The 15724-nt window shown below is 44.4% G+C and overlaps 1 protein-coding gene across 1 annotated transcript in view; it reads left to right on the top strand.

The window, feature by feature from the left end:
* Positions 1–15724, top strand: part of LOC102842452 (lysosomal alpha-mannosidase-like) — a 31122-nt gene extending 15398 nt beyond the window's left edge. The window contains exons 9-24 of the mRNA XM_006875172.1: positions 1230–1309; positions 1394–1514; positions 1595–1673; positions 1849–1958; positions 2152–2259; positions 2823–2939; positions 4457–4554; positions 4644–4740; positions 11750–11868; positions 11958–12059; positions 12212–12299; positions 12487–12567; positions 13089–13322; positions 14873–15031; positions 15117–15219; positions 15486–15724. Coding sequence (XP_006875234.1) covers positions 1230–1309; positions 1394–1514; positions 1595–1673; positions 1849–1958; positions 2152–2259; positions 2823–2939; positions 4457–4554; positions 4644–4740; positions 11750–11868; positions 11958–12059; positions 12212–12299; positions 12487–12567; positions 13089–13322; positions 14873–15031; positions 15117–15219; positions 15486–15724 — 1935 coding nt within the window. The remainder of the gene's footprint in view (positions 1–1229; positions 1310–1393; positions 1515–1594; positions 1674–1848; positions 1959–2151; positions 2260–2822; positions 2940–4456; positions 4555–4643; positions 4741–11749; positions 11869–11957; positions 12060–12211; positions 12300–12486; positions 12568–13088; positions 13323–14872; positions 15032–15116; positions 15220–15485) is intronic.

Genomic DNA, 15724 nt, shown 5'->3' with positions numbered 1-15724 from the left:
GATCAGCCAGGTGACATCACTGATGGCGTCAAGTGTGGCAGCAGTAGTGAGGTTGGCCCAGGATCGGACATTGTTTTGTTCTGCTGTGCATGGGGTTGCTATGAGTCGGTTCCAACTCGATGGCACCTGACAACAACAACATATCTGTTCATGTCAGTAGTTTGAATTTTCAAAGACGTGAAATTGCTGAGTCATAGGGTATTTTTGTTTCTAGCTTTTTTAATGAAGCATCATACAGTATTCCATAGTGGTTGAGCCAGTTTACAATCTCACCTGTTCTCTTATTCATACCTATTTTGTCCAGTAATATTTGCCATCATTAAATAGAAATGTTAATAGCATTTTAGATATAAATTCTGATTTATTCTTGAAGGCTGGTGATACTTTCCCACAGCCAAATTTTAATTATCACACTAGGCATTGATTTTCAGCCACAATATACATGTGTGTGTGTATATATATATTATGTATATGTAGTCCTGCTGTGTCCCTGCAGGATAATGTGCTGGACCTCAAGGTTAGTTTGAACCACGTCTGTGGTTTAAACTTAACAGCCACTCCTCGGAAACCCTATACAAGGTCACTGTGAGTGGGAACCAACTCGACGGCACTTAACAACAACAATATATGTATGTGTGTGTGTTATTGTAGTCAAGTCGGTACCGATTCATGGTGACCCTATATAGGGTTTCCGAGGAGTAGCTGGTGAGCTTGAACTGCCGACCTTGCAGTTCAAAGCCACCGTGCAGTTCAAAGCGACCTTGCGGTCCAGCGCATTTATATCTATATATCTATAGATATAGATATATGTCCTGGTGTGGCTCTGTGGATTAATGCGCCAGACTGCAAAGCTGTTTGAACTGCAAGGTTGGCGGTTCAAGCTCACCAGCGGCTCTTTGGAAACCCTACACAGGGTCACTATGGGTTGGAACCGACTGGACGGCACTTAACAACATATGTTGTTGTTGTTTGTTATACATATATATATATAGAGAGAGAGAGAGAGAGAGAGAGAAACAGAGAGTGTCCCGGTGTGGTGCTGTGGGCTGATCTGATAAACAATATGTTGCAACAACAACAACATATTGTTTATCAGATTGGAATTGGAAACAGTATGAACTCATGTGTATGTTCATACCTGTGTATTTGCTCACCCAGGACAGTGCAGACTCTACACACACACACACACACATACTGCAGGGCTCACACACACTTCTCCCACCCAGCAGGTCAACAAGAGCCAAGTGCATGTTCTCTACTCCACCCCTGCCTGTTACCTCCAGGAAGTGAACAAGGCCAACCTCACCTGGTATTTGGGGAACCACAGAGAACTAGGTTAGTATGCCCTGTGGCTGTGACCCTGCCCTCAATGCCCCCCACCCCGCCTCTGCAGGTCGGTGAAACAGGATGACTTCTTCCCTTATGCTGATTTCCCCAACCAGTTCTGGACCGGCTACTACACTAGCCGGCCGGCCCTCAAACGTTATGAGCGCCTCAGCTACAACTTCCTGCAGGTCGGTAGGCGCCTAGCTCCAGGGATTGGCCCGAGGGTCCCAGGTTAGCCTGACCAACCCATTACGCTCCTGCCTACCAGGTATGCAACCAGCTTGAAGCGCAGGTGGGACCTAAAGCCAACAGCAGACGCTATGGCTTTGGAAGCAGTAAACGACTCAGTAAGTGTTGGAAACAGTCTGTCTCTCAGTAGCCTAGAAGTGAGGTGGGACTGGGGCTAGACCTGTCATTCCTCCGTCCTTTAAAGTTCCCAAGATCCCTTCCTACTGGCACTTGATCAACTTCCTTCCAACGTGTCCAGCGGAGGCCCCGCCCGGTTTACCGTTCCTCCCCTAGGAGAGGCGATGGCTGTGCTGCAGCACCATGACGCCGTTAGCGGCACCTCCCGGCAGTTTGTGGCTGATGATTACGCGCGCCAGCTCGCTGAGGGCTGGGGAAAATGTGAGGTGAGGAGGCAGGGCCAAAAGGGGCGGGCCTGCGGGGCTATGGTGGGCGGGGCATGGAAGAGAAAGCGATAAAAGCAAGTAGTCCCAAGGTCAGTAACACTGGGCTTTGATCTTGCTACGTGGGAGACGCCCCAAAGCGGGCAGTGCATTGAAGAAAGGTCAGATCAGACTCGTCCCTCTTTGCTCCTGCTAGGTGCTCCTGAGCAGCGCCCTGGCGCAACTCATCGGCTCTGAAGAGCAGTTCACGTTCTGCCACAAACTCAACTACAGCATCTGTCTGCTCAGTCAGACAACCTCGCGCGTAAATCTACTCTCTGGAAGGAGAGGCGTGGCAGGGAGGGGTGTTTTTTGGATGACATTATTCGCTTGTAGGGATGGGACCAGGGCGGGACAAGAGAGCCAAGACCTGGTGGGTACAACTTGATAGTCAGGAAGCCCAGTCCTGACACCTAGTTGTTTGATGAGTGACGCAAATGTGGGACCCGTCAGTTACAACAGGAAAAACCAGGGAGTCCTGAGTCAGCCCAGAGAGTAAATCGGTAGGTAAAGCTCTAGCAGGAAGATCCACTGAGCCGCACCATACACAGAAAAGAAAATTGGTCAACACAGGTAGAAACTGGGCCAGGGTCAAAGAACTTTGACAACAAGGACACCGATGGCAGGTGAGGGTTGATTACACGTGGGAACAGAGACAGGGACAGAGACTCCCAATTAGGCCAGTGCAGGTAGACCCGTCCACATAGACTGGGTCCTTAACGGAACTGAACTGGTCAACACCACCAGTCTCATGCAAGGACAAGACCTGGCACAGTAGTTGATACAAGGCCTAAGCTAATATAAGCCTCTCCCTACCAACTATCCCAGTTCCACATCATCGTCTACAACCCCCTGGGGCGCCGGGTGAATTTGATGTTGAGGCTACCAGTCAGCACAAGCAATTTCCTTGTGCTGCACCCTAACGGACAGACCGTGCCCAGCGAAGTGAGTCCTCACTTATATCTCATCCTATGAACACTCACCTCCATGAATGGCTCCCACTCATGACTATCTGCTCTGAAGAATATATCCCAAACAAGATGTCCCATCATGAACTTCTCTCCCAGAAATATCTTCCTACCTCTTGTGAAGATCTACCCCTACTTACATGACTATATTTTACCTGTTGGCAACCCTACCCCATGAATAAATCCCCCTCACTCTCCTATCTCACTGGTTTTTACGCCATTAATGGCTCTCCCTTCTTCCTTATGAATCTCCTCCTAAACTCAAGCTAATATTTCTTACCTCATTCAATTTTTCTCCTTACCCTAGGAACTCTCCCTAAACTAGTTTGACTCGTCCCAACCTATATATAGAATGTGGGTATATGTGTACATCACTAGACCTCTGCCTCAGTATCCCTCATTCTGTGGAATTAGGTTGTAAATTATCCAGTCCTGGACAACAGAAATCAGCATCCGGTTCTGCACAGTCTACAACACCCTCCAGAGCTGCTGTTCACAGCCTCCGCACCTGCTCTGGGATTCACCGTTTACTCTGTGATCCAAGTCCCTGAAAAAAACAGCCGGACTGGCCCCACCTGGTTGAGGCCACAGAATTCACAATCTTCTGATCTAGTCATTGAAAATGAGGTGGGACCTTAACTTTGAACCATTTCCCTCCATGACATACGCGAATTCATTTTTCTGTTTCATATTGACCCAGAAGTAAGAAAGCAAATTATGTCCTAGGAGAGACAGAATGAATAAAAAGGATAAATGATGTGTTGTTGGTGAGAATATCGTAGGCTTCCTGGAGAGACATGTAAACAAGAACAGAGATTGTGTATTGTCAGGGTGGGTAGGTGGCAATTTTTGGACAGGACTTCCAGGGGAAGTCTCCTTGAGAAGAGAACACTTCAGCATGCTCTTGAGAGAGGTGAGCAATATGAGGCTTGCAGAGAGCACTCCAGAAAAATGACTAAGCAGGGACTAAGACCCTGATCAATGTTTCTGGGCTGTGTGAGCTATATGTTGCAAACCAATGTGACTGGAGCAGAGTGAGCGAAGGGAAAGTTGAGAGGAAACGAGGGCAGGGAGGTGACAGACAGATGGTTTAGGGCCATGAGGACTGAAGAAAAGATTTGCCTTTTTTTAGTGAGGTGTGGGACTTCAGACAGCACTGCCCAAAGAAGGAACATGACCTCCTTTGGGTGTTAATGGTTTTCTGTACTCTGTGGAGAAAAACCAGTAGGCATCATGGGGGGAAGCCAGGAGGCAAGGGAAGAAGTGACAGCAGTAATTTTGTGGGAGATGTTGGAGGCTGACAAGGATGCAGGGAAACATTAGCTCAGACTTTGGGTGGAATTTAAGAATCAACAGTGTGTTGAAGGATTAAACATGGACTGTGAACTAAAATAGAAACAACCTCAGACATTATATTCTAAGCACTTGGGAGGACAGAGCTACCATTGCTGAAACAATGATCACTAGGATCACAGTCTGTCCTTCTCTCTTCAGCATACCCGGGCTATATTCGACACCCACTCGGGGCTCTTAAAGGAGATTGAGAACCGGGACCAGAAGCTTGTGTTGCCCGTCTACCAAGCCTTCTTCTGGTGAGGAGTGCCCACCATGTCTGGGAGGATGTACATGAATAGAATTTGGTCTTAACTCTCTCCTTAACTCTTGCCTACACTTGCTACAGGTACAATGCCAACTCACTATCGGGAGCCTATGTCTTTACACCTGACAATTTGAAGCCACTGCCCGTGAATCTCTCACCTGAGATACACCTGGTGAAGGTTTGGGGTCATGGGCAATGAGGCGGGTGTCAAAAAAAAAAAAAGCTATCTGGATTTGGTGGGAGGAAGACTACCTATGTGAGTGGAAAAGTCTGGTTTGGATATGTGCCTGGTACTAGGAGGCCTGAGAATCCAAATCACATATGTGTGAGAGGTTTGTTTTTTTTTTAAGATCTCTGGTGTCCTTACTTACAAGCTCTGCCTTTATGGCTACTGAGTTGTGGAATGTTAGCTATGAGAATGTGTACTGGGGTGATTTCTCATTTGATTGTGAGGATTTGGGCTTGCACTAGAATTCAGATTTCCCTCTCATTGCCAAAAACAGGAGAATGATGCCTAGCCTAGAGTTTACAATAAGTATATATAAGTGTATATTGCCACCTTGATTGGACATAGTAGACTCACACCTAGAGTAGAAATCATGATTCCACTCTAGGTTTTATATTTGAAAGGACTTGGAGGAGATATTTAGGGGCCACATGGAGGTAGACATTGATTCCAATACCCTCTGTTGTTGTTTTTGTTGTGTGCCATCAAGTTGGTACCAACTCATAGTGCCCTATGTACAACAGAACAAAATATTGTCCGGTCCTGGGCCAACTTCACAGTCAATGCTACACCTGAGCCCATTACTACCACATTGTGCCAATCCATCTCATTGGGGGTCTTCCTCTTTTTCTCTGACCCTCCACTTTACCAAATATGATATCCTTCTACAGTAACTGGTCCCTCCTGATAATATATCCAAATTATAAGAGACAAAGTTAGGCCATCTGGCTTCCAAGGAGTACTCTGGATGTATTTCTTCCCAAAACAGACCTATTTGTTCTTTTGGCAGCCCATGGCACTTTCAATATTCTCCTTCTACACCATAACTCAAAAGCATAAATTCTTCTACGGTCTTCCTTATTCACTGTCCAACTTTCACATGCATATGAGGTTATGGAAAATATCATGGCTTGCATCAGGTTCACCTTAGTCCTCAAACTGACATCTTTGCTCTTCAGCACTTTAAAGAAATCTTGTACAGCCGATTTGCCCAATGCAATACGTCGTTTGATTTCTTAACTGTTGCTTCTACAAGTGTTGATGGTTGGCCTAGCAAAATGAAGTCTTTGACAACTTCAATCTTTTCTCCGTTTATTTGGATGTTGTTTATTGGTCCAATGGTGAGAATTTTTGTTTTCTTTACATTGAGGTGCAACCCATAATGAAGGCTGTGGTCTTTGATCTTAATCAGTTAGTATTTCAAGTCCTCTTAGCTTTAAGCAAGCAAGGTTGTATCATCTGCTTATCACAGGTTGTTCATGGCACGTTTTTCTTCATATAATTGAGCTTCTTGAATTATTTGCTCAGCATACAGACTGAATAAATATGGTGAAAGAATACAACCCGGACGCACACCTTTCCTAATTTTAAACCATTCAGTGTTCCCTAGTTCTGTTCAAACTGCCTCTTAGTCTATGTGCAAGTTCCTCATGAGCACAATTAAGTGTTCCAGAACCCTCACACTTCTCAGTGCTGTGGGCATCCATCTTTTTGCTATGGTGAATAATGTTTCAGTCAACATGGAGGTACATATATCTGTGTCCGTTTTTATTTCTAGAGGATCTATACCAAGCAGAGGGATTGCTGGATCAAATGGTATTTATACTCCCAATTTTTTTTAGAAAGTGCCAAACGATTTTCCACAATAGTTGCATCATTTTACAGTCCCACCAGCAGTGTAGATGGGTCCCAGACTCTTCATTTCCTTACCAGCATTTCTTGTTTCCTGTTTTGATATATTTTTTCCATCCTTTGATTTTTAGTCTATTTTTGTCTTTGTGTGCAAGGGGTGACTCTTGTAGATAGCATATTAAAGGATCTTACTTTCTTATCCATTCTGCTATCCTCTGGCTCTTGACTGGTGCTTTTACTCCATTTACATTCAGTGTAATTATTGATAGGTATTAATTGATTATTGTCATTTTTCTGTGTGTTTTTTTTGTGCTGCTGGCTTCTTTGCTACACATAATTTTCTGTGTTGAGTTCATTTTGTTGGTGGGTTTTCTTTTCATTTTCTTCACTGCATTTGTTTTAATGTTTGTTAAATCTTTCTGGTTTTTCACTCTTTTACTTTGATGTGAAGTTGTATTCATTTTCTTTGAAGTTACTTTGTAATTTATTGATTTCTTCCCCAGTTCAAAACAGCCTGTTTTATCTTACCTTGAAATTCACTTGACTTCCTTTTAATGTGGAAGTCCTGTGTCTGCACTATCTCCTCTTTTTGCTTTGTAGTTGTCTTCATTATAAGTTGATGTCTTTGGTTCCCTATTGTCAGTCTTATAGGCTTGTTTTACTTTAAATATTTCTGTATCTTGATGGAATTCTTAGGAGTGTTGTCATGTTTGTTAATCTTAGGTTTTTGTCTGTTGGTGGTGGTTCTTAGTACAAAGAACACCCTTCAGTATTTTTTGTAAAGTTAGTTTGGTTATTACAAAGTCCTTTAATTCTTTTCATTTCTATTTATCTGGAAATGTCCTGATTTCATCATCATATTTAAGGGACACCTTTGTTGGATATGTGATTCTTGTTTGACTTTTTTTTCTTCTTCTTCAGAGTTTTGTATATGTCATTCGATTGCTTTCTTGTCTGTATGACTTCTGCTGAAAAATTAGAGCTTAGTCTTATTGGTTCTCCTTTGTAGGTAACTTCTCATTTTTCCTGAGCTGCTCTCAGGAATCTTACCTTGCCTTTGGCCTTGGAAAGTTTGATCATGATATGTCTTGGTGATTTTCTTTTGGGATCATCCTGTTTGGGGTTCATTCTACTTCTTGAATGCTTATCTTCTAATTTTTCATAATGTTAGGGAAATTTTCTTCCAATAAGCCTTCAACAATTTCTTCTGTTCTTTTTCTTTTTCTTTCTTTCTTTCTTTCTTTTTTTTTTGGTCTCTTTCTATTCTTGAATTCTGATCAAATGTAAGTTATTTCTCTTCACTCATTCCCATATAGATCTTAGTCTTTCTTAAGGTTTTTTTTTTCTTCTTCTTCTTTTTCTTCTTTTCTCTGTTTTTATTGCATTCTAGTATTGAGAAATTTATCTTCCAGCTCACTAATTTGGGCCACTCTCTTGTGTTTCTTCATGTGAACTGAAGTTGCCTGGTGTCTCTGAGATGTTGTGGTATCACTGTGTTTGTATTTAATTGATGATGTTAGGCTGGCATGTCCTTAGGTTCTCCCCAGTTGCCTCATGTTGGGTGTGATTAGAGAATGGAAGCATGTGCACAGTTCTCTGTTTACTGTTTGTGCCGCTCTGTTTAGAGTGGTTTGGGCTGTGTTAACTGTTGCCTATTATTGACCAGGTGGTATAGGAGATGGTAGTGACTTCTGCTCAGTATGTGGAGCTGCAGAGGGTATGGTTGTGTCTGAGCTATATGGACACGATTTCTGTCACACTTCAGGTGAGGCACACACGTGCAAGAAAATAAAACAAGACAAATAGTGTGGGGGGGAGGACATAGGAGGAAAAAAGAGAAAAACAGGCAACAACAAGAAAAAAAGAATATAATAGCTAAGAAGAGAAAAAGAGGGACAGCAAAATAGAGCTATAGAAGGGAAAATAAAGAACTTGGGAGAGGAAGATGTAAAGATAAAGAGACTAGAGCGTAGTAAAGAAAGATGAAGAGGGAAAATATTTTAAAAAAAGAAGAAATGGAAGTGGAAATAGAAAAGATAAAAAACAAGGGAAGAAAAAGAGGAAGAATGAGAAGAAAGAACAAACAAATATAAACAACAAAAGGGGGAACCGCAGTACAGGTACTAGACCCAGAGGAAAAGACTCTGTGGGATTCTTGAAAGCCAAGGAATTCATGAGGAGGACTGGGGAGAGATGAGACGGCAGAATTGCCAGCTCTACATGGAATTCCTATAGTCCTAGATATTGTCTGTCAGGAGGAGTGGGCAATTGGGACAGGACAGCCAGCCACAAGAGCTCCTGCTAGTTCAAGACTGACCTCTGTGAGCTCTCTACATCTGGAGCAAAGTCTGTCCAAATCCAGGTACCAAAGCATCACAGTTGGCTCCTGCGTCGCTCTATTTTGGCCCACAACCACAACCACAAAGCTCTTAACTCACGGATAGCAGGTGGCTGCATGAGGGGTGGACAAGGGTAGGGACAGGCCACATCTGTTCATCAGGGGAGTGTGGGGAACAAGAAAGAATCACATCTTTCCTTTAATCAGTCGCTGGTATGAATCTATCCCCATAGCTGCCTACAAAAGTTCAAAATGGCCAGTCCACATCTGACCAAGAGACTACTCACCAGTATGTCTCCCTCCTTCACTACCGCTCCTCAACTTCTCCCCCCAGTAAGTATTCAATCCACTTCTCTGTCCTTTCCTCTGAAGCCCAGGATCCCAGGATTATCATCTGTGTCTGTTTCGTTTGGTCTCCTTTATCTTTGTTGTACAGGATCCACGTGTAGTGTATCTGCCTAGTCCATTCAAGTTGTTGATATTCTCCCACAACTCTTCTGGGAGACTCATTAATGCATCAAATCTGTTCTGAAGGTGGTCTCTAAATTCATGTGGGATATGTTCAATGCCATATTTTAGTTCTTGTATACTTGTTATCACTTTTTTCAGCTGCAACCTGAACTTGCATATAAGCAATTGATGGTCGTTTCCACAGTTGGCCCCTGGCATTGTTTTGGCTGTTTCCATTGAACTCCTCCATCATCTCTTCCCACAGATGTAGTCAATTTGATTCCTGTATTTTCCATCTGGTGAGGTCTATGTGTATCGTTGTCATTTCTGTTGTGAAAAAGGGTATTTGCAATGAATAAGTAGTTGGTATTGCAAATTCTATCATGTGATCTCCAGTATTGTTTCTATCACCAAGGTCATATTTTTCAACTACTGATCCTTCCTCTTAGTTTCCAGTTTTCACATTCCAATTTTTGCAATCACCAGTAATTATCAATGCATCTTGAATGCAAGCTTGATCAATTTCAGATGGAAAATTTTGGTAGAATTCTTCAATTTCATTATCCTGGCTTTAGTGGTTGGTGTGTAAATTTCAATAATAGTGATATTAATCGGTCTTCCATGTAAGCCTATGGATATTATCTTATCACAAACAGTATTTTACCTCAAGATAGATCTTAAAATGCTCTTTTTGATGATGAATGCAATGCTATTTATTCCTCTTCAATTTTTCATTCCCAGCATAGTAAATCATATGATTGTCTGATTCAAAATGGTAAATACATGACCATTTCAGCTCATTAATACCTAGAATATCAACCTTTATGTGTTCCATTTAGTTTTTGATGATTTCCAATTTCCTGAGCTATTTCATATTTTCCATGTTCTAATATGTAATCAATGTCTGCAGCTGTTTCTTCTCATTTTGTGTTGTACTCCATCAGCAAATGAAAGTCCCAAAACTATGCTCTATCCATATTATGAAAGTCAGCTCTACTTTGCAGAGGCAGATAGCTTGTCCCTGGTCATAATTCAGTGCCTTCCAACCTGAGGGACTTATCTTCTGGCACGATATCAGATAACACTCCACTGCTATTCATAAAGTTTTCAGTGACCATTCAGAAAGGGATGGCTCTGTAGGATAAGCACTGGACTAGGAGCCACAAAGTCAATGATTCAAACCCACCAGCTGCTCCACAGGAGAAATACAAGGCTTTCTGCTCCCACAAAAATTTACAGTTTCAGAAACCCTATTCAGGGTCACTATGAGTCATTGTCAGGAGGGACCAGTTGCTGGAGACGGATATCGTGTTTGGTAAGGTGGAGGGTCAGAGAAAAAGAAGAAGACTCCCAATGAGACGGATTGGCCAAGTGGCAGCATCGATGGACTCAAGCATGGCAACAGCAGTGAGCTTGGCCCAGGATCGGGCAGTGTTTCATTCTGCTGTGCATAAGGTCACAATGGGTCGGTACTGACTGTATGGCACCTAACAACAACAAATGAGTCATTTAACAACAACAATATGCCATTCAGAAGTGGCCCACCTCTCCTCCTTCCTAGTCTGGGCACTAAACCTGTCCACCATGGGTGAGCCTGCTGGTATTTAAAATGGTTGTGGCATAGCTTCCAGCATCACAGCAACACACAAGCCACCACAGTGTGACAAATGACAGATGAGTGGTGATCATATCATATAGGTGATTTTTATTATTCTATGATTTTGTTAACTCAGGGGGTAGTTTGGGTTCATTATTTAAGGAGTATTCCAAGGCAATAATCTCTAGAGTCCTTCAATCTCTACCTGTTGAAGTTGTCTGTTTTGTGTGTAGTTTTGCTTTTGTTTTTTTAAGGAATGGTTCACATTTTTCTCCCATTCTCCAAACTATTGTGGATCCAATTAGAACGTTCAGTAGGGTACTATCTAATTCTTCTTGTCTCCAGATAGATGAGGCTGTAGGCCATGTAGATATTTATCCTGGAGACTAGTTTCTTCTTTTGAATCTGTTGGGCATGTTCATTACCCAAATGATTGAAGTACTGTTTCACGGTTGTATATAAATGTCAAAATTTGGAAGTTGTACCCTTTAAATATGTACAGTTATTTTATTGTAGATGGGGCTGGTGGTGGTGTGCCATGAAGTCGGTTTAAACTCATAGTAACCCTGTATAGGGTTTCTGAAGCTGTAAATCTTTACAGGAGCAGAAAGCCTCATTGTTCTCCTGAGGGAATGGTTGGTAGTTTTGAACTGCTGACCTTGAGGTTAGCAGCCCAACTCATAACCACTATACTACAAGAGCTCCTTTGTATACAGAACTCAATAAAGCTTACCTATTCCATGGACAACAGGAACTGAGATTATTGGGGACAGTGAGCAAAACCAATGACATAAAGATATGTGAGCCTCACTTAGAGGTCATTCATGTTGTTGACTATGAGGTGGGCCTTTATAGAGTTCCCAGCTGATGTAGGACTTTGTGGGGCTCCACACTGCTCTAGATATGGCTTACAGCCGTCCCTATCTATCCCCATGTGTTATCAGACAGCCTTGGTGCAAGAGGTGCACCAGAAATTTTCAGACTGGTGTTCCCAAGTAGTTCGCCTGTACCCAGGACAGAGGCAATTGGAGCTGGAGTGGACAGTGGGTCCAATACCTTTAGAGTAAGTGGACAAAAGTTGGATGACAAGGACGGCAGGGGAATGGTGGAGCCTGGGAAGGGTTAAACTTCCTGTCATCCAATCTGTCTCAGGGATGGCTTTGGAAAGGAAATCATTAGTCGCTTTGACACGATGCTTAAGACAAGGGGACGCTTCTACACAGACAGCAATGGCCGGGAGATCTTGGAGAGGAGGTGGGAATGGGCAAGGACACCATAGGGCAGAGGGTGGCCTATGCATGCTTGAGCCTAGAGATCAATAGGAGTATGTGTGTTCCCCATATGAGTGTTAGTAGAAGATGCGAGAAGGAGTAAAGTCCTGCCAGACTTTCTCCTTCTGCCTCCAGGAGAAATTACCGACCTACCTGGAAGCTGATGCAGACGGGGCCAGTGGCAGGAAACTACTACCCAGTCAACAGTCGCATTTACATCATGGTACCCTGAGACCCCCAGCCTGACCTTCACAATATACAACTCAACCTCTTATCCCCCAGATTGAGAATCAGCCTTTTCCCTGTGTTCCTCAAGCCTATGTCCATATGTTCCCCCTGCTCTATTTCCTTTCTGTGGTCAAGGGAAGACAGACAGAAATGCTTCTCACTCAGACACCCTTACCCCCCAGGATGGAAACGTGCAGCTGACGGTGCTGACTGACCGCTCCCAGGGGGGCAGTAGCATGAAGGATGGTTCCTTAGAGCTCATGGTGAGTGAAAGAAAGTCCCAAGCCAGGAGCCTCCCAGTAGACCTTTCCCAAAACCTCCCACCTGGTCTTAAACTAGAGTCTACACACATACCCTGACCTACACACTTACTTTAGGCTACTCCGGTCATCCTAGCTGAAGTGTACCCAGTTCCCACCCTCATTCTTTTACTGGCCTTTGAGTGTTCTTTGACAACAAGATGTGGACTGTAAACAAAGACCTTTAGACCATGCAATTCCTTTCTCTAGGTCACTCATCTATTCTTGCCCCAAACCTGCCCAGGACTTAGTTCCAGATCCCCACCTTAGGTCCATGTCTCTTCCCTGATCATCTTTCTTGATATGTCTCCTATTTCTTTCTGGTCCCCTGAGAGATTTTTACTCTCAGTCCCGTGAGCTCTTTAACTCATTTCTTACTCTCCCTAACCACTCCCTCATCCTCCACCCAAAAACCTCCACAAGACCTTCACCTGATCACATCCTCTTCCAGGCTCTCACCACTTCCCCAACTGATTTTCTGCCAGGTGCACCGGATGTTGTGCTCAGATGATGGCAAGGGTGTAAATGAACCCCTGTTGGAGCTGGACCGGGAAAACAGGCAGGGTCTAATAGTACGAGGCCGACACCTTGTGCTACTGGACAGGATCCAGAGTGCTGCTGTTGAGCACCGGCTGCTGGCAGAAAAGGTGGTCCTGGCCCCACAGGTGGTGCTGACCCCTGACAGTGGCCGCCTCTGGAGCCACAGAGGAATCAGAAAGGTGAGAGTTCTGAGCATCAGGGAATAGAGAGTGAAGTAGGAGGAGGAGGCAGAGGATGGAGGCTCATGATGCTGAGATGATTGGACAGGGCTACGTGAGGGCCCAGCTCAAAAAGAAACAGCTAAAAACATCGAGTAATAGTCAGAATGTACAGTGCACCAAGGTTTGAGTCCAGGAAAATTGGAAAACATAAAAATTGAAATGGAATGCCTAAAGATCAATTGGTTACGAATAGGGCTGCGAACCACAAGGTCAGCAGTTCGAAACTACCAGCTGTTCCATGGGAGAAAGATGAGGCTTTTTGCTCCTGAAAGGAATTACAGCCTCAGAAACCCTGTACAGAGTCACTATGAGTCAGAACCGACTCCACGGCACATAACAACAACAACAAAGATCAATATTCTAGATATCAGTGAGCTGAAATGAATTGGTACTGGCCATTTTGAATCTGACAGTCATATGGTTTACTATGCCAAGAACGTCAAATTTAAGAAAAATGGCTTCACATTCATTAACGAAAAGAACATTTCAAGATCTAGCTTGAAGTACAATGCTGTCTGTAATAGGATAATATCCATATACCTACAAAGAAGACTAGTTAATAGCATTATTATTCAAATTTATGTACCAACCAGTAAAGTCAATGACGATACTGAAATTGAAGAATTCTACCAACTTCTTGTCTGAAATTGAACAAAAATGCATTGATAATTACTGGCAATTAGAATGTGAAGGTTGGGAAAAAGAGAGGAAGAATCCGTAGTTGGAAAACATGGCCTTGGTGATAGAAATGATGCTTAAGATGACATGATAGAATTTTGCCAACCTTGGGTTCCCAGTCCAGGGCTGATCCTACAGCGCTACAGCAGAAATCCTTATATAGGGTAACAACCACAACGACAATATCATAAGTCAGAGTCCTAGTGTGGCACTGTTGGATAAGCAGTAGACTGCTCACCTCAAGGATGAGGGTTCAAACCCACCAGCAGCGTCTCGGAAACCTTATACAAGATCACTATGAGTCGGAACCAACAAGAAGAAGATCATAAATCGGGGAACCACAAAGTCTTTGGTTCTCTCTGTGGCAGAAAGATGATGCTTTCTGCTCTCTTAAAGTTTCACCTGCCTCAAAAATAGGGTCCCTATGAGTGGGAATAGTCAGGTCAAGCCACGCCCATCTGAAACAATGTTCAGCCTAGATAAAAAAAACAAAACCTTGAGTTTTGGAATGATGCTGGTGCGTAGATAGAAATAAAGGCGCAGCGGTTAAGCCTTAGAAATTTGAGGTAATTTCATTAAGTCACCTCAAACTATGAGAAAGGGAAATCGTTAAGTCTCACTGAGGGATACCCAGTAGCTGTGCATGACAGGGCAATCGATCTCCCTAGGCGCCAGCCCTTTGTGGATCAGTCCAGGTGAGGCTGAGCCTTGCTCCTGGGTAGGTGAGCTTGCCCCTCCTGGATTGAGCCTGCGACCCCTGGGACCCGCCTTCCTCCTACGTCTGGAAGAGCTCGTGCATCTCCAGCTGAGTCCCACCTTGTCCTTAACAGCAGTTCTCTGGGCTGCTACGGGAGCTGCCCCGCGCTGTGCGCCTGCTCACACTGGCCCACTGGGGTGGCAACACGCTGCTTCTGCGTTTGGAACACCAGTTCGCCGTAGGGGAGGACACGGATGGCAATCTGAGTTCCCCAGTGACCCTGGACTTGACGGTGAGCGGAGCAGACATGGGAAGGTGTAAAGTTATGGGAAAAATCCTTAGCCTCTCCATTCATCTGGCCCATCCGCTGCCCACAGAACCTGTTCTCCACCTTCACTATCATCAGCCTGCAGGAAACCACGCTGGCAGCCAACCAGCTTCGGGACCGAGCCTCCAGGCTCCAGTGGACAACAGAAGACGGTTGGGGACTGCCTGGGGCAGGAGGAGTTTGAAAATCGAGGGCAGGGTAGTTGCCCAGAGAAGGGACTTAGGGTCTGAGAGTGGTGTCCCAGATATAAAAGCAGGCGGAGGGTTGATTTCCTGTCAGGCTCCACAACAGGGATTAGATTGTGTAGTGACAAAGCACTAGAGAGACTTAGAAGGTAGAAGATTGTGTCCAAGCGTGGGGAGGGCAATCCAGTGAGGAGGAGGCCACCTTCATTCTTTGTCTCCTTCTACAACCACAGACCCTCCTGCCTCTCAAGCCCCCCACCAGTCCCTGGATTTTGCTGCCATCACACTGCAGCCAATGGAGATCCGCACTTTTCTGGCCTCTGTCCAATGGAAGCATTCTCAGGGAGGCGGGGATACCCCCCGGAGAGCCAGAGCACCCTCCACCATGGGCTTGGTGAACCTCGGCCTCACCATCCTCCTACTGCTGTTGCAAACCATAGTAATTAAACTGCCACCCACCAGCCCCAGGTAG

The sequence above is a fragment of the Chrysochloris asiatica genome, unplaced genomic scaffold (genome assembly GCF_000296735.1).
Source record: "Chrysochloris asiatica unplaced genomic scaffold, ChrAsi1.0 scaffold00312, whole genome shotgun sequence".
Classification (NCBI taxonomy): domain Eukaryota; kingdom Metazoa; phylum Chordata; class Mammalia; order Afrosoricida; family Chrysochloridae; genus Chrysochloris; species Chrysochloris asiatica.
The sequence above is the reverse complement of the archived record's forward strand: the minus strand, read 5'-3'. Positions and strand labels throughout refer to the sequence as shown.